Genomic DNA, 26,521 nt, shown 5'->3' on the forward strand with positions numbered 1-26,521 from the left:
CCACACACACCCCCCACCCCCCGAAAAGTGCAAGGCATTATTTTCGAAAGTGCCCAAAATAGCGCGCGGCTGTCGCACAAGTCTCCTTATTATTCCTCCAGCGTCGGCAGTAAATCAGGGGAGATGATGCACCTCGGTCGGAGCCGTTGTCGGCGGCTGTATTTTTGGCACGGGCGGCGGCGGCGACGACTGCCGCCGTCGGTCGGCGGGCGGCGGCGGCCGGGGCGCAGCGGCAGCGCGGGTGAGGGAGGAAGAGCGGCGGCAGCAGCGGCGGCGGCGACGGCGGCGGCGGCGGCGGCAGTTTCCCCTTTCCCCAGCCCTGGCTCGGCGGGCGCATGCTCACTGGTGCCCGCAGCCCTGGACCATATTTGTCAGGACTCCTCGAGAGACGGAGAAAAAGAGAGAATTTGGGGGGGTAAGGAGCGGCGGGTTCCGATCTAATCCGCAAGCCGTTTAGGGAGCTGCAGAGGCGAAGGCTGGTGATGGGTTTTAATTTTCCCCCCTAGGTGAGGATGAAAGTTAGAGAGAGCGCGAGAGATAAAGGGAGAGACGCACCTCCTCTCCCTCCCTTACGAAACGTATCTGGGGAAGGGGAGGGGGGCTTCTCCCCCACCACCTCGAGCAGAAGGGATGGAAGTTAATGCCGGGGAAAGTGGGCAAGTGACTCGCAAGTGGCTGGGGAGCGGCTGGGGCACCGGGGAGCTCACTAAATCATAAGTGTACGAGTGTGAAAGAGGAACAAAAGAAAGAGAGAGGTGCCTGGTATTTCTTTTTCTCTTCCCAAACACATGAAGGGACTACATGTGTATATATATGCGCTATATATTTATATACATACACGGGCACGCACGCACGTATGTGTATGTACATATATATATACACGGGGGAGGGAGCTGTGGAAATGTGTTTGGGGGGGCCTTTTTTTGGGGGGGGGAGGGGGTTCCGAAGGGAGGGGGAAGGGCAGGGGAGAGACATTTTGCAGACTTGCCCCACCAATGAGCTTGTCAGTTGGCTCCATTTAATGACACTTACGGGGCACCGCCGCGCCGTTGGGAACAATGTGATGCGGGTGCAGCGGCGGGGTGGCGGGGGGCGGGGGGGGGGGGGGGGGGGAAATGTGGGGTGTGCACGGGTGTGCGTGTGCGTGTGAGCGCCGGGCGGGGAGGGAGCGGAGCGGAGCGGAGGGAGGGGGCTCGCTGCCACCCGAGCCCCCCCTCCCCAGCCCCGGCTCTTTGTTCACACAGGCTGAAGGACGGGGAGAAGTGCGGGCTGCGAGGGGGCAATGCGCGGCGGGGAGGGGTGTGAAAAAGCCCCGGGTTTTTTGGTCGGAAGCGGCGAGAGGTGGCGGCTGCCGGGATATACCGGTTGAATGTGCCGTGGGTCCCCGTGTGCGAAGGCCTCTCCGGCGCGCAGCGGAGAGAGTTTGTATTTTCCGTCGCTCCTGCACTTTGTGTGATTGTGTGCGAGAGATATTTAAAATATAATCATCTCCCAATTTCCGCCATTTTGGGGAAAGTTTGCACATACACGTACCCAAAAAAAAAAAAAAAAAAAGCAAGCTCCTAGCAAAATTTTTCTTTTTTTTTAAAGAGGCGAAAAAAAAAAGTCTTTTGCTCGAGTGCTCAGTTCCTGCCTCTGTGCGGTGCGTGCGCCGCGCTCGCTGCGGCAGACATGTGAGGCGGCGGGGAACGGCCCCTGCCCGCTCCGGGCTGCGGGCGGCGGCGGGGGCCGGCGCCTGTCACCGCCGCCGGCTCGGCGGGCTGCCCTCGGGGGGCTCCCGGGGGCTGGCCCGGGGCTGCCGGCGGGGTGCGGGACTGCACATCCACGTGAGTGCGTATTTTGCCGAGGATGGGGCGGGCGGGGGGGGGGAAGCAGGGAATAGGACGCGGCTTTTCTGTGAAGTTGCGCGCTCTCGGCTGAAGTGCGGCCGGGGTGGGGGAGCGGCCCCCGCGCACACGCCCGTCTCTCCCTCCCCGTCTCCGCAGCCGGTGCATATAACAACAGGATATAGGCACACTTGTTCTCGCTAACGTGTGTGAGGCGGTGTTTTTTCGGCGGGGGGAGGGGGGAAAGCGATTTTTTTTTTTTTTTTTTTTTATTTTTTTTTTTGGGAGGGGGGGGTGGTGGAGAAGCGGCGGACGACGGGAAGGCGCTCCCGCGGAGCGGCCGCCCGCCCCCGGCCGGGGTTGGGGAAGAGGCCGGCGGGGCGGCAGCGCCCGAGGCGGGGGGCGCCGCGTCGGGGCGGCAGCGGCGGCCGCTCCCCACCCCCATGTTTCCCCCCCTCTACCCCCCCCTCCTTCGCCGTCGGAGCGGGCGCACACGAGAGCGTGAGAGAAAAAGTTGGAGCGCGGGGCCGGGCGCTGACGGTGGCGGGGCCGGGCGGGGGCGAGCCCTCCGGGGAGGCGGCGTGTGCCGCCACCCCCCCCCCCCGCGGGAAGGGGTGACTTCTCCGCCGAGGGATGCCCGGAGGTCGGCTGCGAGCGGCCGGGGAGCAAACCCCCGCAGTCCCCTAGGGAAAAAGAGAGCTCGCCCCCCCTCCTCTTCCTCCTCCTCCTCCGCGCTGGGGGAGGGGAGGAGGGAGGAGAAGGTAACATTTTTAAATTTTTTTTTTCCCTTTCCACTCCGAGACAGCCTCCTTTTCCCGGATCCTTGTCTCGGGGGGGTGGAGGGAGGGTGGGAGGAAAAAAAAAAGCGAAGGACCCGGTAAACAAGCAGAGTCCCTCTCTCGTTGTGCAACTTCCTCAGGAACACTTAACACCCAGTTCCTCTCCCATCCCCGCCCGCACCGCGCTCGCCCCCGCCGCCGCCCCCACGCCGGGGCAGGGGGGTGCTCTGCCCCCGCTCGATTTAATTGCCCGGGGAGGGGGGGGGGAGGAGAGGGGGAAAAAAAAAAAAAAAGGCAAATGCAGGAGAGAAACGGAGCAGCTTGAGAACCGCTTTTCCCGAGCGCTCCCCCCGAGGAGCCAGCCGGGACGGGCGGGCGGGCGGGCGCTTTTGTCTCGGTGGTTCTGCCCGAGCCTGGGGAAGACGCGGACCTGAGCCCGGGTTTTCTCCAGAAAGTTTCAAGTGCAGCAAAAACACGCCGCAAAACTGGCCAAGGAGGGACCTCTGGTGGTAGGCCGCCGGCTGACGGCGCCGGGGAGCGGCGGCCGCGCCCGCCGGGCCTCGCCGCCGCGTTCCGGCCGCCGCGCCGGGCCGGGCCGGGCCGGGCCAAGGGCGGGGGGAAGAGGCGGCTCCGGGGCGGCCGCTGTCGGGGCCCGCCGGCTCCAGCCGCGCCGCCCCGCGGGTGGGCCCGGCTCACGGCCTGCGGGGGGGGCGCGCCCCGTGGCCGTGTCACTTGTGCCACTCGAGAGCGCGGTTTGAGCCCCAGTGAGTGACGCCTGGGAGGGAGGCAGGGAGGCCCCGGGGATGCAGCAGCTGCCCGGGTGGTGAGGGTCAGCCTCTTCCATTTCTTCCAGTTACCTGTGCTTAATAGAGTGGTGTGTGCAGGCTTTACAGTGAAAACTACAGTGAGTTATGTTTTCAGTTTTGTTCTGTTTTATTTTGACTGTCCCTCGTGTAGTTGAGTGGTGTTGACGGACCATTTTTGCTGTTTGTTTCCACTCATGAATGGATGCTCAGTCGTGGGTGCTAAAAATCAGGTGGTGAGCCTAAATAAACCTCATGATACAAAAACTTGAGCGTGTGCCGTTTTAGGAAATAGTCCGCATTCAGGGTCGTAACACGGTTTTCTTAATGCAAATTTAAAAGCTATTCAGGAAACCGGTGCTTTTTACCAAAGAAGTTTTCATATTCCCAGAAGTTTATATGATGAACATCATTAAGAGAAGAGCTCCCTGAAACTAGCGGCCGAAGGCAGTAAAGCACTACACTTCAATCCGGGTGGTGCCGGATACTCGTTTTTTTCCTGGTGTGACTTCGGCGGCTTTGACTGTGGTCCAGTTGGTCTTCTCATGAACCGGTGCCCTAATGAAGGTGGCTGAAGCAATCATCTTCTCGGATGGCTTTTGTTGTCAGTTGGGCAATTGCAGTGAACTATAGTTTTGTTTGTTGTTGTGGTGTGTGTTTCACCTTCAGTTTAATGAGTTTTTCTAGAGTCTTGCTTTTAAAAGTTCTAATAACTTAAGAAAATTATTACATGATGAGTCCTTTTCCTCTGACTTGTTCGGTTTTATTGGACATCACCTATTCTCTGAAGAGAGACGGTTGACTTTTTGTGGGCTATTCCATTTACTCTTTGGGTTTTTTAATGCTGCTAGTAAGTAGGATGATGGATTGTGAGTGATGGGCGTGAGGAAGCAGTGATTACCTGGTATGGGACTTACTGAAGAAAGTGATAGCAAGTGTGTAGTCGTAGATTATTAGTGCTCCAGGAGTAGCTCATCACAATGGGGAGATATGAGCACTTTATGTATTGGAGAGAAGGGAAAGTCTATAAATGCAGTAACCTGCTGAGTGTATTCAGGAGCTAGAAAAAGGTGAATTAATTGTTCAAAGACATCAGAGCTCATGGAAGCTGCAAAGAACCAGCAGAAGAGGAAGAGGGCACGAGTCAGGAGCGTTCGTATGTATATTGAATTAACTTGGGGTAAGCAATAACAATTTGAAATAGGTCAGGTGATCGTATGAAGATTTGGTGCATCACAGTTCTTCTCAAGGAGGTGTCTGCACAGGGGAGGGAAGGAGGTGCAAATAAAGGCAGAAGTTTTCTGTAACTTTCTGTGCCTGTTTCAAGGAATTAAGAGAAATTAAGACATAGGATTTCAGAGTTGTTTTACTCAAGTCTTATTAAACCTCTACTCAGGAGTGCACAGACAATAACAGAAATAAAGGAGTCATGAAAGCGTTGCAGAGGAAATGCTTTTTCAGTGTGAGGTACAGGATCTTTATAAACAAGATAAAAGTTGTTAGTGGTAAGTTTCATTAGATGATGGGATAGCTTTAGTATTGGGTAACTGTTATTACAGTGTTCTGTGGATGTTTGAGGTAGTAGATGAAGGCTGCGTGTTACCCCATTTCTAGCAATGGTATGGCAAAACCCGTGTTAGCTCGCTGGCAGAGGTGAGCTGATAGCATGGTGAGGATATCATGAACCTCCTTTAGCACTGGTGGAGACTCAGGCTTCACAGCATTCTGTAATGCATCTGTGGCCAGATTATTTCTGTGAGGAAAAAGGTTTTAAGCTGAAGTATTGGGAAGCAGGAACAAACATACACAGTCCCCCTGGAGAACCTAGGAGGCAGAAGAGTAGCAACTGATGAACCAAGAGGAAATAATGCCAGAGGGACATCATCGATAGGAAATCTGGTCTATTTTCTGTTACAAGTGTTAAGAATGGCAAAGAATTTTAAGCTGTGATCCCTTTGTGAATGCATACATAAACTATATGTCTTCATCTTTAAAATAACTTACTTGTAATAAACAGGGAAATAGTGAAATTTACTCAAACAGCTCTTCAGCATACAGAACAGAAAGGTGACAGAACTAGTAAAGTAGTTCCTAAACAACAAAAAAATGAGATTTTGAAGGAAATGTGTAATTTGCAGATACTTCTTTTAAGGAAACATTAAAATGATTGAACTATTAAACAGGGACAAAACAAAGCACATCTTAAAATGTGGTGGATAGCCTCAAAGCGTTTTACCATTTCCTGCACTGTTCCTGTTGTGGTTGTTTTTCTTTAAGCGAAGAATCAGGTGCAAAAAGATGAAGGGCGAGAAAGAGACAAGTGGGGGGTGCACCCAGCTCAAAGAGAGGATTGCGAGGTGAAAAGCAGGGAAAGTTCAGTCAGTTGACTTTGCTTTTGCTGTCATTATGAAGCTAGCTTAATACAAAGTCTGTCTGAAATAGAGAGAGCTTATGTTGCAAGGAGCAATTCTGCTTCGTGTGGCTTCGGCAGTGTAACAAGTCAGTCCTGGTAGTATTTGTGTTCTTACATGTTAAATAAAGCTCAAGCCGAGTATCCACTTGTCCCCTGGTGTCTAAAAGTTAGTGTATTTGCAGCTCTGGTACACTGAGTTGTCCCCTTCTGTTCCACTTCATTTTCCTGATTTATTGTGTAGGGAAAATGTGTCCCTTTACCCCATGGGTGCTGCGCCAAGCAGCCTTCTCCTTGGAGATGCCCAAAATAGCCATCTACAATATTAGGACAAAAGAACTCACCTGTTGCCTTTATTTCTGAATATCTGTCAGCGCTGGTGTCACCCAACCCTGTTGGGAAGAGGGACCATGGCTTGGCTCCTTAAGGACATCACTTCCCTTGGGACCTCTGTTTTTCCCTTGGACCTCACCCATGGTGCCACTTGCTGAGACCTTCTCCAGCTCCACAATGCCCATTTTGCCTCTCCTCACAGGAGCTGTCAGCTGGGGAGGGGACCAGCATGGGGCAAATCTGCTAGGCTATCCTGTCAGGGTAGCTGCAGAAATCCTCAAAAGTAAAAATAAAAATACACAGGGATGCATAAAAAGAAAAGACACACTGTCGCAGACGAGTTATGCCAGTCTGGCATACCTCCTCTCTCTTCTGCCTAGTGACCTGGTATTAAGTTGGCCCTGCTGATTAGAAATCAATATGGACATTTCACAGGTGGTATCTTAGATTTTCAAAATTTGGGTAGGTATCAGATATTTTTTTGAAGCACTGACTGAAAGAATCCTATTACTATGTTTTGATGTATTCGGTACATAACCCTGTAATTATTTCAAAAACTGCTTGTAAGTTTAATTGGCATATTCTCTCCTGTTTCTTTGCTTTACATCTTTAGAGAGTCTTTCACCAGATGAAAATATCTCATTTTTAGTGCTGTTATTCTCATTAAGTATCTCCTCTGTGAGGTACTCATTTATTGTTGAGCCAGTTGGTGAAAATGAAGGTTTTTCTAAAGGATGTGTGTAATCTTATTTTATATGCTTGCTTATTTTAATGAATTTATTACATAGGCCTAAAACAAAGTTAATGTTGAAATATTAGCATGCAGCACACTCCTCTATAAATGTTACAGTTTATGGCTGTGAAGACTAAGCTACAGCTATATCCCTAATAGTGGATTTTGGAGATGCTTTTGGAAGATGACTGTTTCAAGTTCTTACTATTATGTCCTTCACATCAGATGGCATTCAGTGACAGGCATAGGGACAGTACTGTAATTACTTTGCCCCTTATTCATCTAGTATTTTTACTACTTTTCTGGAAGTGTAGCAACAGTCATGAAAGCAAATGAAATCATTATGGAAGGAGTTATACTAGTTCAAAGAATTACATCAGAGCTTTAAAAACGAAAATGAAAATAAGTAGATAAGACATTCTGTAGTTTTCTTTGTTCTGTGATTTAGATGTATATATTGCAATGATTTCATCCTTTTTTAGGATCTCATTGCTGTAACAATTGGTCTCTATCGCCCTCCTTATTATCATTAGTAGAGGGATATAGCCCTATCTTTCATCTGTTCGAACTCAGCAAAACTGGAAATTTTGTTATTATTATTATTATAACAGATATTTTGTTAAATGTTATTCCTTTTGGTAAATACATTTCTATCTGCATTGCCCTGTGACCTTTTCATCCCCACTAAGAACCATTCTGAAGGCTGCAGAATGTGAAAGTACAGGTTGTGCCTTTGATGTTGAGTTAATTTTAAAAGGAAAACAATAATGAATACCTTATCAAACAATAGAATGTATCATTATTGCTGATTGTTACCTGAGGAAACTTTGTTAGGTGTAATTAAGTTAAAGTCTGTATCTTTTCATGAGAGAAATACACCCTGAACATTTCTGTTACCAATTTTTACTTTTTTTTTTTTTTTACTTTCACAGTTTACATCCTGCCTAAGTGGGTTAGGCTCTAAGATTTTTTCCCCCTTGTCATTTTTTTCCAACTGTTTCTGTTACAAAGCTTATCTGTAAGGAGAGTGGCAGTATTGGAGATGCCAGCATCTGTTGGAGTGGATGCCCACTGCTTCTTGCTTCGTGGGACAGCGGCCGCTGCGAGGAAGTGTTTCCCTGCAGCCTCCCAAGTCTCGTCCCATCTTCTGTCATGCCTTCTGCAGAAACCATTGGAGCATCATTTCTGTAATAAATAAACCACAGGAGGGTTGAGTGAAGTGTCCTCTAAATAGGGTGGTAATTTAAGATTACTTAGAAACTTCACTTAATACAGAACACAGCTTTGTGTTTGCTTAGCCAGGCTAATCGCAGGGAGCTCGTTACACCAATGTGCTTAAGCCAGCATGTTTCATGTCCTTAAAATTTCACGGGTTTCTGGATAGATCTGATTTTTCATCTACTCCTTAGCAGTTTGGGTCTTGTGTTCTTGAGAGAAGGCCCGTGCCTCTGCCAGTGTGCTGCAGTTCAGTTTGGTGGAAGCCTGCTGGAGTTGATCTGCTGCGGTGTGGAAGGCTGGATGGTTCATGGGCTTGGACTCTGCGATGTACCATGCTTGCAGATCAGAGATGGTCCAAGCTGTGTTGCAGGAGCTGCCCTGAGATGGGGTGGTGGATTTTGCCTGGGAGCTACTTTAAAAGATAAAGTCTGTGGCCTTGAAGAATTCTCAGTTTGCACTGAATTTGTTTAGATTTATTGACATATTTTAAAATGAATTTTTGGCATTGATGGTACGGTTTTCAATACTTTCTCATAGAGGATTACTGAAATTAGGGGTGGAGAAGACACATTGAATCATGTGGTTCTTCCTGCTTTAACCTTGTCATGTGAAGTATGTGAATTTTTCTCAAAGAGCCTTCTGTGAACCCTACCCATCATATAAAATGAAGGGGAATGCAGAACCTTTCATCCTAAGGAGTGGTTACTGACTGAGGTCCAGCTCCTGTTATCCTGTTGATATTGTGTGGTGGCTGTAGTGTAATGAAAGTACTCGTGGAGTAAGATATTGCTCAGGGGTTTAAAGAATTCTGCTAGCAGTGAGAAGGAAGCCAAGGAGAAATACAAGGGAGTTCACATAGCGGACCCAAAACAAGAGTAGTATTTGTCTATAGTGGTGCTGTTACAGTGATGGATACAATTTTTCTGATGAAACAAATGTAAATTCGATTATTTTTCACGCAACAGAGTTAACTAGCTAAGCATTTTTCTCCTCAAACTTTCAGTAAAATGCTTCTAGACAACCTGAGTTTTTCTGCTCGTTTTGCATCTTTTTCTGTGAGTGAACAAATCCTACTCAGGGTTTTTTGTGGAAATTCCATATTTCCAGAGAGTATTAGTAGATATTTGCAGATTTTGGCAGTGGGACCTAAGTAAGAAATTAGATTTTAGAAAACAAGGTCGAGCACTGAGGAAGCTCTCCCACTACCTGTTTGAATTTCAAATATACTGATATTTGCAGCAGAAGTTTGAAGTCTGCAGATGGAGTATGAGGCTTAGAAGGTGTTTGTTAAAAAGTTCAGAAAGTGTAAATTTGAAAAGGGGTGAGCATTATGCTAATAGTTCACAAACCAAAGACAGAGCTAATTTGCCACAAATTATTTCAGCTGCTAGGCATAGCATAGTAGTTCTTCAGAAAGAAAATTAATGAGTCAGATTTCACATTGAACAAATAGTAAATTAGGTGCCAGGCCCCAGATTTAAAGATTGCTGGGTTTGTAAGAAGTGGAAAGGAAGAAGTTGGTAGTAGTCCCAGCTGGCTGCTAGAAACATTTGCAGTTCAGTGCAACTGATGCTGTCTTTGTTGCAGTGACAAGTGGTGGGCCAAAGCCAGGGGTCAGTGGCAACTGTTATATACTTCTGTTGCTTGTGCAAATTCTTTGTGATAAACTCTTACTGCAGAGGACGATGTCTGAAACCACGATTTCTGAAGATAAATATTCTCTCCTCTCCTTTCACTGTTCTGAAACAGAAGGATCCAGTAAAATACAGTCTTGCAAAGCAGTAGTTTTCTCTGGTGCGTATGTGCTGCTCTACATGTAAATAAATTTTACAAATGCAAATCAAAATTTAGTGAAACTGAGTGGAAACAGACAACGAATATTTGGGTATCCTGGTCAGACCACGCAAATGAAAGACAGTTTCAAATTAACATCAGCATGTTATCCAATATTAAGGAAAAACAGTACTTAAATGTATTTATTATAGGCATGCACTCATGTTCTGCCTTCCCCAGAACAAACGTTTTTCCTAGGTGAACTTGAGGTATGTTTTCCCCATGTCAATTTATTTGCAGTTTGAAGTTTTTAATTTCTCTCCAATACAGCCTCATTACTAGCCTCCTAGTGTATAAAACAGGTATTATTTTTTAAGGTTTTTCAAAAGATTTCCCCTTGCTTTTAGTAGTGTATATTAGTGTATATTATCAGCATTGTCATCAGCTATCCACATTGCCAGTGTGCCGAGGGAAGCATTTGATACTAGTCTGTGAAGTGCATTTGAAGAAATGTCTGGCGATACAAGCATTAAACCACTTCTAGCATTTTCAGATAAAATCCTTTTTTTTTTTTTTTAGTACATGCATCATGAATGAATCTGCTTCTAGTGGAAATGGTCAAGAGTTTGATGTATTTAGTGCTATGGACTGGAAGGATGGCATAGGTACTTTGCCAGGAAGTGACCTAAAGGTAAGATACGTAATTTTTTTAATAAGTGAAATAAAAATGTTAAATGCTGAAAGAATGCATTTCACAAGCTGGTGTGTAGGTATCTGCTTTTATGAATAAAACATGAATCTGCAACTCTGAGTTAAGAGACTGTAGCCTGTTAACTTTAAGCTCTGGAGTTTCTTGATTCAGTTTCTGGTGCTGGCACAGACAGCCGTCATCCCCGTAGGAAGGCATAAATTAGCACTGCCTCACTATATAGACAGAAGCAATCAAGTGCACAAAATCCAAAAGAAATCTCAAAAGTTAAGTGTGAAAATTCAGTCCATTTAGAGCATTATATTACCGTATCACTAAGAGTCTTTACACTGTCATTGGCGCTCACAGTCTCATATTCTTAGTTCTTTTTTATTTCTAAAAATGGTTTATTTTTGCTATCCTTTTGTCATGTGGGTGCCTAGAAAAATTAATAAAGTGAGTGCTTCTGCGCTTGGTATAGTTTAGAAATTTGAATGATATTGGAATAGTACTTTTAATTACATTTTTCACACTGGTTGTATTTACTGAAGTAAATCATAACAATTTTATTTTGTTTTCAGAGTATTTTATGTATTTTTTTATTTATCTGATACTTTTTACTGTGTCATTAGATGTCCTCTGCTGCGTTAGCTAAAAATACAGTTTCAATATTAGAGATTTTCTTGCACCTATTTCCTGTTGATTATAATCCATATTTTCATATCATTCCACTTAGAATAACATTGATGAGGTTTTCTCATAGTTTATTTTTTAAAAAGGAATCTCAGAAGAAAATGTGTGTATTTTGAAAGAACTTTATATCCCTTGATGCCTGATACAGTGTCTGTTGTTGAAGTAGAGAGCCAAATAATGTTTGAAATTCAGGGCATACATTTTTGTGAGTGTTTTGTGGTTTATTTTGTGGGGTTTTTTTGTTTTTTGTTTTAAATTACAGAATTGTAGAATAGACTCACAGAATAATTTTCTTTGGAAAGGACCTCAGGACACCACCTCTGAGCACCCCAGACCTCAGGCCAACTTAGATCAGGTTGCTCAGGGCCTTGTCCAGTATGGGTTTGGTTATCTCCAGGGTTGGAGCTACCACAGTCTCTGTTGGCAACCTGCTAAGCATTTGTCCACCCTCATAGTGATTTTTTCCTTTTATGGATACTTCATTGGAATTTCCCCTTTTGCAGCTGGTGCCTGTTGCATCTTGTCCTTCTACTGTGCACATCTGAGAACCTGGCTCCATCCCCTCTATGTCCTCCCATCAACTACTGGAAGACAGCAGTAAAATCTGTCCTTCTGTTCTTAAGACTAAGCAAACAAGTTTGCTCAGCTTCTCCTTGCATGTCATCCATATGCTACAGCCCCTACTTGTTTTGGTGGACATCTGCTGGACTTGCTCCAGTATGTCAGTGTCTTTCTTGTACTGGACACAGTAGTCCGCATATGGTCTCATCAGCATTAAATAGAGAGGAATAATCAGTTCCCTCGACCTGCTGGCTCCCCTCTTGCTAAAGCAGCTCTGGATGCTCGTGGCTGCATTTGCTGCCAGGGCACATTGCTGACTCATGTTCAACTCTTCTTCTAGGTCTTCTTTTGAAAATCTGTTTTCCAATAGTCAGCCCCAGGGCTGTACTCATGCACACAGCTGTTCTGTCCCAGGTGCAGGGCCTTGCGTATGATTTTGTAGACCTTCATGAGATCTTGTTAGCCCATTTCTTCAGCATGTCGAGGTCTTTCTGAATAGCAACCCCGCCCTTCATTATCAGCCACTCCCTCCAATTTGGTAGTTCGCTTTTGCTGCCTGTACACATATAGAAGCCTTTCTTGTTGCCTTTACTAGTTTCTTTTCCAGCTGAGCTTTGGGTTTGCTCATTCCATCACTGTACACTACAGCAACATCACCATATACCTTCTCAATGTAACATTTCCCCTGATTCACCTTCTGCTTACTTCCTTTTCCATTTGAACTAAGTCAGGAGTCCCTAGTTCGTTCATATTGGCCTTCATCCACATTTGCTTAACTTCTTGCGCATTGGCATGCATCATTCTCCTGGTGTGAAGTCCCTGGAGAGATACTCAGGTTTCCTGGGCCTATTCACCCTTTAAAGGACTCTCTTGTATGATCCTGCCACGCAGATCTCTGAACAAGCCAAAATCTGCCTCTCCTGAAGTCCAGTGCTGCTGTTTCAGTATTTGTTTTGCTTGCTTCTTGCAGGATTTCAGACTTCACCATCTCATGGTCGCTCCTGCCAAAGCTATCATCAGCCTCTACATCCCTGACCAGTTCTGTATTTTTTTTTAAAAGTCCAGGCTTTTAAAATTCCTTTCTATTTTAATAAGCAACATTGTGTGAAAGGAAAACATGATATTGAAATGTTTAAGGAATACAGAAGGGAGCAATGCAGGAAAATATAATAATCTCACATAAATCACTGGTACTTTGTTCAGTTCTGGTTACCCTATGACAACAGAAACAAAACCAAAGCAAAGATTGGGTCATTAGTTAGTAGAGGAATAGAAAAGCTTCCATACAAAGAGAGGGAAGGGACTGGGAAGTGTAGCTGAGGGTAACTTCAAAAAATCATGTAAGAAGATTCTTAACTATGTCCTGTTCAAGAAAGCATGAGCTTCATCTTAAGGTGTCTCTTCTGGGTTTTTTTAGTTTTGTGTTTGTTTTTTTTTTTTTAATTTGGAAACAAATAAGTATTTGATTTTTTTGGCAGAGATTATTTCTTTGGCCCATGCATTAGGAAAGACACAGACAGAGGTGCAGTGGTAATACACCCAGAATGATGAAAGATACAGAGAGAATTGGTCAGGCAGCTTATTCTGGTCTTTTTTGTTGCTTTTTTTTTAAATACAAAAGCCTGACTGAAAGAAGAATATTTTATAACAGTGCAGAATTAGTCTGAGGAGATCACTGGACCAGGGAACATCAAGACTATGTGAAAGACTAGGCATTTATCTAGGTACCAAAACAGTTTGAGCTGTTAGAATAGTAAGGATTTTTAAGCTCATGAGATAACTGTAACAACTACGTTTTCAAGGCTGCTTCTACATACTGATGGTTAAAAGGGTGACTAATCCCTTGAAACTGTAAATGTGATTGTGGAAGATATGTTATGCTCTTTGTGGAATTCTCAGAATAGTATTAATGTAGATGGTTTACCTGAACTGTCCTGATAACAGAGTATTTTAATACTGTGTCCTGAATCTAAAGAAAATGGCCTTACACAGCAGTTACTTCTTATAAGCTTGCATGTGTCTTTCAAAAATGATAATAGACTTGTTCCACTAAAGATATCAAACCATTGCCATGTATTTACGTTGAAATACAATTGAAAAATCCAGTGAAAACACTATAGTAGTAAGAAGCACAAATCCAAATATTTTATTTTTATAGCTTGGTAATAGAGTGCCTGGGGTTTTTATAATAAATAATGAGCAATAGCTGAACTATTCATTGCAGACAATGTATTGCTTACATTCTCACATTTAGTCTTTTCTCTTCATGAAACATTGGGGAAAATTGTCTTTGAACACTCAGATTTGGTAAACTGTATTGTATGAGCAAGCTTTAAGTTAAACATACACCAAAATGTTGAAATGCTGCTTTTTAATAGAGAAGTTTTGTGGAGTTGCCACTTGAAGTCCTTATTTTCAGTCATGTAACTCATATGGCATTTGCTTGTCTTTACTGCTTGCATGATGAAGTTTCATGCTTATTTTTATGTATGCACTTTTTAAGAAATCTCTTTTCTTGTGTGCTATATTAATATCCAGCCTCCTCAGATTATCAGGCAAGTATATCTGAGCAGCCATTCTTTTTAAGAACCACTTCATTTTTGTGAATATAAGTTCCTCTATGAATAAAAGCTGGTAAAAAACTATTGTACGTAGTGTAAAATGCTTGAAACATTTACAAATAACTTTTATCAATATTTTCTTATCATTGCTTAAATTTACCTTTCCTTATGATATAGAAGAACAACTAAATCAGAAACGGGAAATTATATTTCTCTTTGCTACGAAGTCCTGTGGGCAGTTTCATGCCTACCAGACTTTACTGAGATAGGCTGCATGCAGGGGCAGCCACTTCCCAGTCTGATAAAAACAAGGAAGGCCAGTCAGATACCAAGCCTCTGTTCGCAGCCATGCCATGGTCTCTAATGTCTACATCTGTTTTCCCACTGGTAAAATGCTGAAAATGTTCTTTCACTATGAATTTGGGCAGTGTTAATTGTTAGATTTTTGTCACCCATAGTTGGAGAAGGTGGTGGAAATACACTCTTGTACAGATTTTGTTAAAACTCTCTAGCAAAAATAGTCATAAAATAATTAATACTTCTTGAACGCTGCCTTGAGCGTACTGTGTGACAGATAAATAGTGAGTGGTTGTGGAAAACACTAGAATTTCAAATTATACAGGCGATAGGGAGAATTAAAAATTGTTCAGTATGATGCACTGAAGACTGAGAACAAAAATTTCAGCATTGTTTATTAGTTCTTTCAAGATGTTTAAATAAAACAGAAAACTGAATTCCAGTAGAGTTTAAAATAGTTTACAAATTACAGAATGCCTTCATGTGGCAGGCTAAGTAATGTATGCTCATCTGAAAAACATCAGTGCTTACCAGTTACTCTGCATGTTATGAATGTAAATGTGAAATACTCTTCTTTTTTTTTTTCTTTTTTTTTAAATCTCTGTGCTGAGTGCAGACAGTAACACCATCACTTCAAGATTTAAATGTACTCATTAAATTGGAAAAGCTGTAATAATTTACAGTCACTTCCTACTGCAGTGACAGAAGTTTATGAAGTACTTCGTAATGAGTTTTCTAGTGCTTGTGTTGGGAAAGTGAGCTGTTATATACTACATGGACAGAATTTTGGTCATTATTTTCAGCTTGCATATTGTGCTTGAACGGAAAAGAAAATATCAATAAATTTGATGATGAAGAAATTAACCTATAAATAAAGTTGGGCGGCTAATATTGTAGGAAACCAACTACAGTAGTGGAACATGAATGGTGGAATAATGGTCAGTGGTGCTTGGTATTTCCAGCCATGCTGTAAAGAAGGTAACAGTGCTTCATCATGCTGTGTTTCTAGATGCATAGGTGCAGCAACTCAAGGCAGTAGAGTGCATTCTTCCACCTGCTTGTTCTGAAATTGCGTTCAAGCTTACTTGAGATAATTAACATTTGAAAACAACTTAGTTTTTTTCTCACATGATTATATGTCAGAAATACTGGTATTGTCTCACGGGATAACTAAGTACAGTGCTTTTTTAGTGTGAAGCTATTTCTGTCCTCACACAGTGGCATGTGCTGCGCTTCGAATCTGGGGAGGCATTTGTCCCTCTGGGGAGAGTCCCTGAGAGTGTCCATGGGAGTCATTGACTACCGGGAACTGGTTAAATCACTGCCTCCAGCAGGAAGGCGTTATTCCAGAGAGAAGATAGGTTCGTTTCGGGGAAGTTGGTACAGGGTAGTGCAGAGATGAGAAAGCAAGGCAAAATAGACTTTCTCTGACCACATGTGAGCCACAGCAGAGTGGCCTGGTCTTTTCCATGTGAAAGTAACTTTCTTCTGTTGCAATCTCATGTAATTAACTAGCTCATGCTGTGCTTCATCACCATAGATTTCTGATTAAAACTTTGCATTGTCATAAAATGATTTTACCTTATTTTAAAAAAGAAAGACCAAAAAGGAAATTTCACTATTGAAATTGCTAAAACTCCAAAGCCAAGAAATGCTGGAATTAGGTTTGTCTTTGGATCTTTAATTGGGCTTCCTCATGTGTAGTCATGGTAGCGTCTTCGCTTAAGTGATCCCATGCTATTTTACCACAAAATCTACTGCGTTGTTTGCTGTAGATGCTGTTAGACTTGTAAGTAATTGGACAGAGGATTTCAGGAAGGAAAAGGAATAGTTTCATGATTAATGCAGGTAAATCCCGCACAGGAAAGCTTAGTGCTGCACTTGCTTCTACCACAGCCTTCCTGCGCGGTTCTGAACAACTCACTGGAACCAAAACTTTGGCAGGTAGCCATTCATTTTTTATTTGTCACTTGCTTGGGTTCCCCATGAGATATTAGTGTTTGGTATTTAGAAGTATTCTGGCTGAAATAATTCGAAGCCAGGGTTGCTTTGTAGGTCAACTTCTGGATCAATAAGCGTCATCTTGGCAGGCCTTGACTTCTGGCTCTGTCGCTGATTTATGTGTCACTTTAAGAAAGTCTATTTAGCTGCAATTTCCTACTCAAGTGGAGATAATAAGGCAGACTGAGTTTGCAGTGGAGAGAAATAATTGAGAAGCCCTGTGGTACTAAGATCATTCTTGAGCACTCAGGGCAGAGGGAGGGGATTGAAAGAGCCTGAGGAGTGCCTAAGAATAAAGTAGAAAAACATTACTGCAGACAAGACTGAGGTATCAGCAGTTTGCTGGGGAAATATCAGTCTCTCTTGCTAAAGGTATATGTTTTCTGATGGTACCTAAGCTTTCAGTTTAGAAGTGATGAAAGAATGTTCCTTTTTTTTTTTTTTTTTTTTTGAAGGTTGTAATTTGATAGTAATCCTTTCCTGCTTGTGCCTGCCCAGATAGGAAAAACCTTTCCTTTTGGATGCAAATCATCCTCTCTTCTTCGTTACTTCAGGATTAGCCTATTGCAGTGTTACTGAAGCATCTTAAAATCAATTGAAGTTGTTTGAAGTGCTTGACTTTCTTGCTGACAGCATCATTCCAGTGAGGGGGGGTTTGGCCCTGCCCCTTGGTTGTGGGTGGAATTTAATCTCTGCTGATTATGATTTAGGGAGCCCTAAATAGCCTGGGATCCTACTTAAGTTGTTTGTCTTTGCCGTACTTGGAGAGCATGGCAGGATCACTTCTCATCATTAAAGAAAGGGATTAGTCAGGTGCAGGGACGTGTTCCCCTAACCTTCTGCATCCCTGAAAGAGTCAAAATTTTGTGACCAGGCAGGGGTCAGGGGTCACATGCTTACTGAGTACTTTGAAATAAACTGGGAGCAGAGTACTCAGAAGAATGAAGAGCTAGAAAGAGATATTTTTATTTTCTTTTGTAAGTGACTGAGAACAGAGGTTTTGTTTCAGGAATTACTTTGCACTGCATTGTAACAGTAATTGCTAGAGTGCCTAAAGCTTTTTTAGATACATGCTCTTTGTTATTTTAGCGGGATTTTTTAAAGAAAATAAACAGTAATTCTACTTTCAAACCATGTAGAGTAAATAAGACTGGCTTTACTGCTTGAAGAAAGAGTATAAAAATACCCAACAGCTGCCTCATTTTCTGAATGCTATCCAGCCCCTGCCTGGGGCAGGGGTTCTGTGGAAAAAGTAGTATGTGATTGTGCATGTAGAGACTGTATCACACACACACAGAAGAGGAGAATGGTTGAATGGACAAGTTCTGGCATTTACTAACTTATTCAACTTAAATAATATGTAAAAAATAAGTTTGGCGCATAGCAGGATGTGGTTGGACAATCCAATGTCTATAAGCGATTCCTTTGCTTTAAAGAGACGAGAAGCTATAAGATGCCAGAAAGGCTCTGATATATTTGAGCAGTCCCACTGAAATCACTGATTAAACAGTGATTAAAATCAAGAATTGTGATAACTGTGTGCTAACAAGAGAACTGAGTGTAGTTCTTTGGCTTGTATCGCTGGAGTCCCAGGTGTCTGTCCTCTTGATAGACTGTTGTATAACTCTGCTACTTTAAGTTTAGTTACTTCATAGGCATAAAGAGCTGTTTACTCAATTTCCTTTTGTTTTGAATAACATAAATTTTGCAGGTTTCTTCTGAGCTAGTCCACAATCACACTGTTGTGGGGTCAAGATAAGCTTTGTTCCTGAAGTTACTGTCAGAATGCAGCAACAATTGTCTTTATTGCAATGAACTCTTTGTCCTTATCTTGCCCAGTAGATGGTAGTGTTGTCTGTTTTTTCTAATTTATTTTAAAGCTATGCGTTAAGATGTGTGGGTTTTCTTCTTCTTTTTTGTCCTTTACAGTTCAGTTATTCTTAATTTTTTTTTCCTGCCTGTTCTCCCAGACAATATTTTTACCTTGTATGAAACAATAGCAGCTTTTGTTCTGGTTTGATCTCTGTGGGTACTGATGAGATCATGTACACTTAAAAGGCACAAGTAACAGCAAATGGAGATAGTCTGATCTTTATTGCTCTCAATTAAACACAGGTTACAGCGGGAACTTAATTTGAAACTAGTTGTATATATTTCTTCCCAACAAGTTTGAGTTTCTAAGAATTAATCTGCAACACGGTAGACATTTTGTATTGTTTGCAAATTTATTTTTATCCCACAGTGACAAATAGACATAGTATTTTTGTGAAATGTGGAGAAATAGAACTGAAAGCCCTTTTAACATATAATTCCACCTACATAAAACTAGAGTGCCTTCCAGCCTGCACGATAAGGCAAAGAACTTCCATTAGAAATGGAAAGGTCCTAAAGCCACTGGAGGAGGGACAACAGAAGTCCACCTGCAGTGTTATGATTAGTCACGTTCACTGAGAAAAAGTGAATTTCCATGGTTGAGCCCAACACATGGTGAGCAAAGAATGATGGGCTGATCAAGAAGTTGGAGTACCATTTTCGTAAGAACAGAAGGAACTTGTGCTTCACCTAATAAAATCAAGTTTGGGGCTACATAATTCCTTGTTTCAGATGTATACCCAGAGAGCATGTGCTAGCGTACTAGAGCTGTGTAATTTGTAGGGTAATGTTGGGTTGAGAACAGATGGGTATAAACTGACTATGAATAGATGTAAATGAAAAGTTAGAAGAAGGTTTTTCAAGAAAGACATTCAGGAATGGACTTTCAGTAGATGCACTGGTAACAGAAAATCTATCCGTTTCTCCATTGCAGCTCAAACATTTATGAAATACTTTGTATGACACTATTGCCTGCAGTAAACAAAGGCTTCGTGTCAGTGACTTACAATACTTGTTCCAGTCCTGTGTAAATTTTAATGCAATTTTAATTTTTAAAAAAATGTTTATTGATAGTAATTTTGATCCCTGTAGAAGAACTTAGCATGTAGACAGACAGAAATGGTTCAGAAAGTATTTATAATGTTTGATTATTATTTATTTAAGTCTTCATTTCCCTCAATGTGTTCTTTATTTGTTGAATGAATATTAAAATATTCCTGGGGATTAAATTAACAGTCATATAAAAAGAAGTCCTGGTATATCAGGGCATCGTTTCCTGGGAGTGTGAAAATGTATCTCAGCTCTGAGTGGAAGGAATCTCTAATGATGTTTAGATGGAAGCTGCTATTTAATTCCCTATTGATTCTTGTGGAAACTGCTAAAAAAGGCAGCTAAGTAAGTTCTGCGTTATATACTTACCCACTAACAGTTGAACTCATCCTACCAGCTCAGTTTATGATGTATTTGTGTTAAAAGGACTGCAGTAACTTGAAAATGTGTATTTTTGCTCTTATTGCTCACCTGTACATGAAACTTTGAAAGTTAAATTTTCTACCCAAATGCTATATTTATTCATGTTTATCTTACAGGGGATTTGCTCATGAAAGCTGTTGAGGTTTCTTTCTCTTCTTCTTTGCCTTCTGCTCTTTTAAGATGATTGGCTCCACTGGGTGGGATAGACAATTATCTTCTAAGAGATTACTTAAAATTTGCAAATAGACATTTGACAAAAGTCAAGTGGATTAAATTCATACCCAGCAAGCTTTATAATTTATTCTCTTTTAAACATTGAAGTGACAAAAATCAGGCTTCTTTGTGAGATTATTTTAAAAGTATTTGATAATGGCGTGACTTTGTTTCCATTAATGGGAATTTTACTGTTTGCTTTAATGAAGACAGGTTTATGGAAAATCCCTTCATCCAATGCAAATTTATATATTACTGAAAGAGTTTTGTGACTTAAATTTTTACTTCTCAGAAAGCTGTGGATCCATCCTCAGAAGTTATCTCAATGGCACTGTTTCCTTCCCTCTGTATCACCTGCTGCGAACTTCCAGACTGTCAAGACACCTAGGGAAGTATATGGGAAGACTGCTCTTACTATATTTTAGCTTGGATCACCAAAACTAGAGGGAATATTATGACAGAACCTTTACCTTTAGGTTTTTTTGTCACCTACTTTCTAAGTAGAAGAGGCTTACAAAAGTGTTGAATTTTTTCATAGACACATAAACCACCATTAATCTAGATCCTTTTTTGTCATGCTTCCAATAGTAGACACTAGTTGGCACATTGCTCTGGCAGTTCTTATCCTGTGATGGCTTTGTGTAGCATGCTGCTCTGTACATCTATTTATCCCATCTTTAAGCAGTTAACCTCTGTCACAAGTTTTTTGTTGCTTTTCCTCCCCAACTAAAACCAGAGTACAACTCCCCAGGTCTGAGGCATTTTTCCAGTTAGCTATGGAGAGCTCAGCATGCACAGTAACACTGAAGCTATAGCTGGGGAAGCAGTGAGCAGAAACAGACATATCTGCTTCAAGTTTGGTCTGAACAGGAGTTGGAGGCCTCTGACACTGACAAAGGGGAGGCTGCTGCCAAAACCAGGAGATACAGAGGTCAGACGAGGCAGCGGCCTAGTAGCGTTGTTGCACCCTCCTGCCTGCTAAGGCAAGTAGCAAGTGGTTACTCTCCAACACTAAGCCCATCTTAGTGTGGTGGCCCAGCTGCTGAAGAGCTGCTTCCTTAATGGTTTGGCTCTCACTGCCATGAACAGCCTTCAGTGAAAGGGTAGCTGGGAGCAGCTTTTGCTGCAGTCATCTGTCTTTCATTGTTTGATACCTGTCAGTCAGCCAGAAGAACTGGCGGCCTGCTGTACTAGGTAGGGTGACATCCTTGCATACCACAGGAAGCCCTGGTGAAGGAGGAACATATGTATAGTGTCAGGGCTGAACATCGGTTGCATCGTGCAGAAATATCCCAGGTATTAATTGAACTGTTCAGAAATTCCATTGGTGTATGGAGGTTCCAACTGATACTGTATGAAGGTGCAGGAGAGTGTTTCCAGAAGTTGGTAGTAACCTCTCTGTGACCTGTCTGTCGGTTGGTGGGCTGCAGCACTGTGTTTTAGTCTGTGCTCATGACCTGCTTGCTGAGCCAGCTGTCGCAGAGTTAGAGCTCTTGGAAGCAAAGAAGGCAGAGGCAGCAAAGCACAAATAGCAAAAATGAGCTTAACCAAAATAGGAACCAGGCTGGGTGCATAAGATGCAAGGATCCTCTTCTGAATGGTAACTCCACTGCTTTTCTTTGGGTGGAACAGCATGAATGTCTGTCCCCAAACTGGAGTATGAGCATGTGGTGTTACTGCATTTGGTTGCCTTTCGAAGCTGAACTCCTGGTCCTTCAGTCCAAGATGGATTTATCAGCAGTTTGTCCACTCTGCGTATCTGCTGTGAGCATGGCTAATCGCAAGTAAAAATCTTGGCTCCAGAAGTCATACAACTGTGTGAGGTTCTCCTCTTCTTCCTCTCCCTCCCCTCAGCTTATTACTTCTGAGCTGCTCGCATTCCTTAGGATCTGGTGGCTCTTTGCAAATGCTGAGACTGGATGGACTGTATTAGTGAAAGCACACTGTTGTGGTATGTATGTCATGGGGCTCACCTTTGCTTTCAGTTAGAATGGCTCGGTTTTGGTACTATACCATAGCTGATTCCAAAATGAGTGGGAGTGATTCATCCTGCAGCCTCTGGAGGCACAGAGATCAGTGTAGTGCCAGGCAATGGGTCCCCTTCTCATTTTCCCAAGGCAAAGTTGCCCAACCAGAGAAACAGAAATAGGCTTCATGCTACTGCCCTGAAGGAATATTCTCTCAGGTGGGTGCTGGGGAGCTTTGAAAGACTCTCAGGTATAATTTTTCCTGTTGATGTCTGTTGGTGAGAGCACCTCACAGTTAGAGACCTGTCCTCTGTGACAAAGCTCAGAGAGTTACACCCCTTCAGAGCAGACTGTCATGGACAAAATGCTGCCTTGAGTTCAACCCGTGTAACCAGCTGGACCTGCAAACCAAATAGTGACTGGGAAGCTGAAGTTTATTTTCATCTGGTAGTGCTGTAATCATTACAGCATTTGGAAGACGCTTTTCTGCTGGCAGCAGGATGGATATAACTTGCGATGCTCCTGTGTAAGCACAGCATGTGGGGTATTGTTGAGCCGTGCTTCTGGCTGATAGTAATATCACGTTCAGCATGTAATTAAACAGCTCATAAACTGCCTTGAGATGTTTGTTTATGTGCACTCTACATGGAGAGGTACTGTGTTTTTGGAGGATGCTGAAATTTTTGTACTCTGTGAAGCATTTGTATTTGACGTTCCCTTTTCCTCTTGCTGGCAATGAAAAGCATACAGTTTGGAGATTTTCCCATGAATTTCTGTTACAATCTTTTGATTCTTGTCTGTAAGTTAGATATCGGTCTGCATGTGGATGCATCTGTATCAATATGTATTGCAAATCTGTATTTTTAGATAACAAAATGAGTTTTCATTTTGCTTGATAGAAACAAGAAAGGCTTGTCTCCATTTTCTTGGGGATAAGCAGAAATACGTAGAAATTAGATAATATGGTGAGGACACCGAGTAAAAACTATCTTGGTGAATACAAGAAGACTCCATAAGAGAGTATTAGTAAATTTTTACTGTATGCCATTTGTTTTGTCTTAACAGTTTAGAGTGAATGAATTTGGGGCCCTGGAAGTGATTACAGATGAAACTGAGATGGAAAGTGTTAAAAAGGCAACTGCTACCACAACCTGGATGGTTCCAACTGCTCAAGAAGGTCAGTTAACAGGTGGTAAACATTTTCTGTGGTAGACTGTATTTTGTTTAATATCAATTTTTCTTAAAGATTGCCCCCCAAAATAAAAAAAAACTTTACTTGCCTTAATGCACAGAGTATCTTTGATGATGTTACTTGTTTCTTGGGGCATGAATAAGTATGAAAATAAAAGCATTTTAAGTTAAAAGGAAATAATTCCACTGTTAAACATCTGAAGTTCAATTGCAGTCATAATTTTTTCTAACAGTAATTTTTTCTAAGTTTAGAATCAGTATTTTGCCTCTATTTAATTTGAAAAATAGTCCATTTTTTACTTGAAATTATTGAGAATTTTTTAGATGTTATTTTTGTTGAGCTGGTTCTCCAGACTGCCCACAGACTTTACTAACCGCCCACAGTTCATTTGTGACTGAAGTACCGCGCACTGTAAACTGCCTTCACATGATACTGGCTGTTGATCAGCTGTTACCACCAATGTCAATGTATGTCTGCACTGTTGCCTTGCTCCTGCTGACTGTGTTTTCTTATGGTAGTAAAATTAGTATGTAGTAACCATTTAAATTTATCTTGAATTATAAAATTCTAATAGTTGTAGTATCTGGCTACCAAATAAGGTCTTTCCTGGATTTAAAATACTGATGTAAAGAAGCACCTTTTTAGTTCAAGGAAAGTTTGTTTACATGGTCATAAATTCTGAAAATCATAGAGTCAGAGAATCATAGAATCATAGAATGGTTTGGGTTGGAAGGGACCTTAAGGATCATCCAGTTCCAACCCCCCTGCCACGGGCAGAGACACCTTCCACTAGACCAGGTTGCTCAAAGCCCCATCCAACCTGGCCTTGAACACTTCCAGGGAGGGGGCAGCCACAACTTCTCTGGGCAACCTGTTTCAGTGCCTCACCACCCTCACAGGAAATAATTTCTTCCTTATATCTAATCTAAATCTACCCTCTTTCAGTTTAAAACTGTTACCTCTCATCCTATCACTACACTCCCTGATAAAAAGTCCCTCCCCACCTTTCCTGTAGACCCCCTTTAAGTACTGGAAGGCTGCTATAAGGTCTTCCTGGAGCCTTCTCTTCTCCAGGCTGAATAACCCCAACTCTCTCAGCGTGTCCTCGTAAGGGAGGTGCTCCAGCCCCCTGATTATCCTCGTGGCCCTCCTCTGGACCCGCTCGAGCAGGTCCATTTTCTTCCTATTTTTGGGGCCCCAGAGTTGAGCATAGTACTCCAGGTGGGGTCTCACAAGGGTGGAGTAGAGGGGAATAATCCCCTCTCTCAACCTGCTGGCCACAGTTCTCTTGATGCAGCCCAGGATACAGTTGGCTTTCTGGGCGATGAGCACACGTTGCTGGCTCATAGTCAGTTTTCCATCCACTAATACCCCCAAGTCCTTCTCCACAGGGCTGCTCTCAATCCAGTCATTGCCCAGCCTATATTTGTGCTTGGCATTGCCCTGACCCATATGCAGGACCTTGCACTTGGCCTTGTTGAACTTCATGAGGTTCGCACAGGCCCATCTCTCCAGCCTGTCCAGGTCCTCTGGATGGCATCTCCCTTCCCTCCAGCGTGTTGACCGGACCACACAGATTGGTGTCATCAGCAAACTTGCTGAGGGTGCACTGAATCCCACTGTCCATGTCACCAACAAAGATGTTAAACAGCGCCAGTCCCAACACTGACCCTGAGGAATGCCACTCATCATTGCTCTCCACTTGGACATCGAGCTGTTGACCGCAACTCTTTGAGTGCAACCACCCAGCCAATTCCTTATCCACCAAGTGGTCCATCTGTAAAATCCGTGTCACTCCAATTTAGAGACAAGGATGTCATGCGGGACAGCGTGAAATGCTTTGCACAAGTCCAGGTAGATGATGTCAGTTGCTTTTCCCTTATCCGCCAGTGCTGTAACCCCACTGTAGAAGGCCACCAAATTTGTCAGACATGATTTGCCCTTAGTGAAGCCATGCTGGCTGTCACCAATCACCTCCTTATTTTCCATGTGCCCTAGCATAGTTTCCAGGAGGATCCGCTCCATGATCTTGCCAGGTACAGAGGTGAGACTGACGGTCCTATAGTTCCCTGATTCTTTTTTATATCCTTTTTTAAAAATGAGGTTTATGTTTCCCCTTTTCTAGTCAGCAGGAACTTCACCAGTCTGCCACGACTTCTCAATCTTCGTACACTTGATCGAAATCTTGATACACTGACTCCAGCAATGATGGAGTAGTGCGAAAGAGAATATCGCAACTGGTTTTGTGATTGCTTACAAGTACCTAGTTCTTTTTCCTTGTTGATATTTTATCAATTTTCTTTTAAACTATGCATTCTGTAAGTCCTTTGAAAAGCAGACTTCAAAATTTTGGTGTAATAATCATCAGTATAAGCAGGATAAGCAAAGTCAGTGAAAGTTTTCCTTTGCTAGTCCCCCACCGTTAAGTCTTAATTGTCATGTGACTTTTATGAATAGGTGAAACTTTCACACCAGTGAGAGTGTAGTTTGAGCCTCAGCTGTGAGGTCTGAAGCTTCAGACCACAGCTACTCTGTTCTGTATGTCTGTCTCCAAGGCAGTGGTAGTTATTCAAGATTCAAATCTGTGATGAGAGTGACAACAGTGTGATGGCATAGTAGCACAACAGGTACTTAGACTCTCCTTAGACTGAGAGATCACAGCTATCTACAGTAAAGTATACAACTTCATCCCCTACAGTCTGGTAAACCTAAAAAAACTCTAAAATGTTGCTACTGAGTTAAAGTGTGTTTATGGACACATAAACATACCAAGTAAGCATGCTACTACTACCTTACGCTGTTCTTCAGTAATTTATTGGTCCCAAAAAATAAAAATACTGCTAAAATTCTCTATTGTGAGAGGAAACAGTTGTTTTGAACCACTAATGATGCTGAAGTGTATATATAGCACATAAATTAAATATTCTAGTGGAGATAGTCTGCACACAAGAGTTCATTTGATTCCACTTTCAAAGACAGTACAGTGCTCAAGCAAAAGAAATAGTTTGTGACTTGAAATTTGCCTTTTAGAGGGGTGCAAAGTCAGTGACCTGCTCTAGAAGCTGGAGAACTTGACAGTGCTTCATACTTGCCTGTGAGTGAAAGAAAGGGCATCCTCTCCTAGGCTA

General features: G+C 42.8%; 1 protein-coding gene across 7 annotated transcripts in view; it reads left to right on the top strand.

Annotated features, from left to right (window-relative positions):
* The first annotated feature begins 379 nt into the window (after positions 1–379).
* The window catches only part of L3MBTL3 (L3MBTL histone methyl-lysine binding protein 3), an 89,587-nt gene continuing 63,445 nt past the window's right edge, over positions 380–26,521 (top strand). Inside the window, exons 1-4 of one of the 7 annotated variants that reach the window (XM_074862489.1) lie at positions 10,455–10,566; positions 20,527–20,710; positions 22,089–22,185; positions 23,267–23,378. In XM_074862489.1, the coding sequence (XP_074718590.1) occupies positions 23,318–23,378 (61 nt within the window). In that variant the 5' untranslated portion in view covers positions 10,455–10,566; positions 20,527–20,710; positions 22,089–22,185; positions 23,267–23,317. Of the gene's footprint in view, positions 416–1,685; positions 1,831–2,190; positions 2,588–9,858; positions 9,897–10,454; positions 10,567–20,526; positions 22,186–23,266; positions 23,379–26,521 lie in introns of those variants that run through there. The other 6 variants (XM_074862487.1, XM_074862490.1, XM_074862486.1 and 3 more) reach the window with 6 other exon arrangements.

The sequence above is a fragment of the Strix uralensis genome, chromosome 3 (genome assembly GCF_047716275.1).
Source record: "Strix uralensis isolate ZFMK-TIS-50842 chromosome 3, bStrUra1, whole genome shotgun sequence".
Taxonomy (NCBI): Eukaryota; Metazoa; Chordata; class Aves; order Strigiformes; family Strigidae; genus Strix; species Strix uralensis.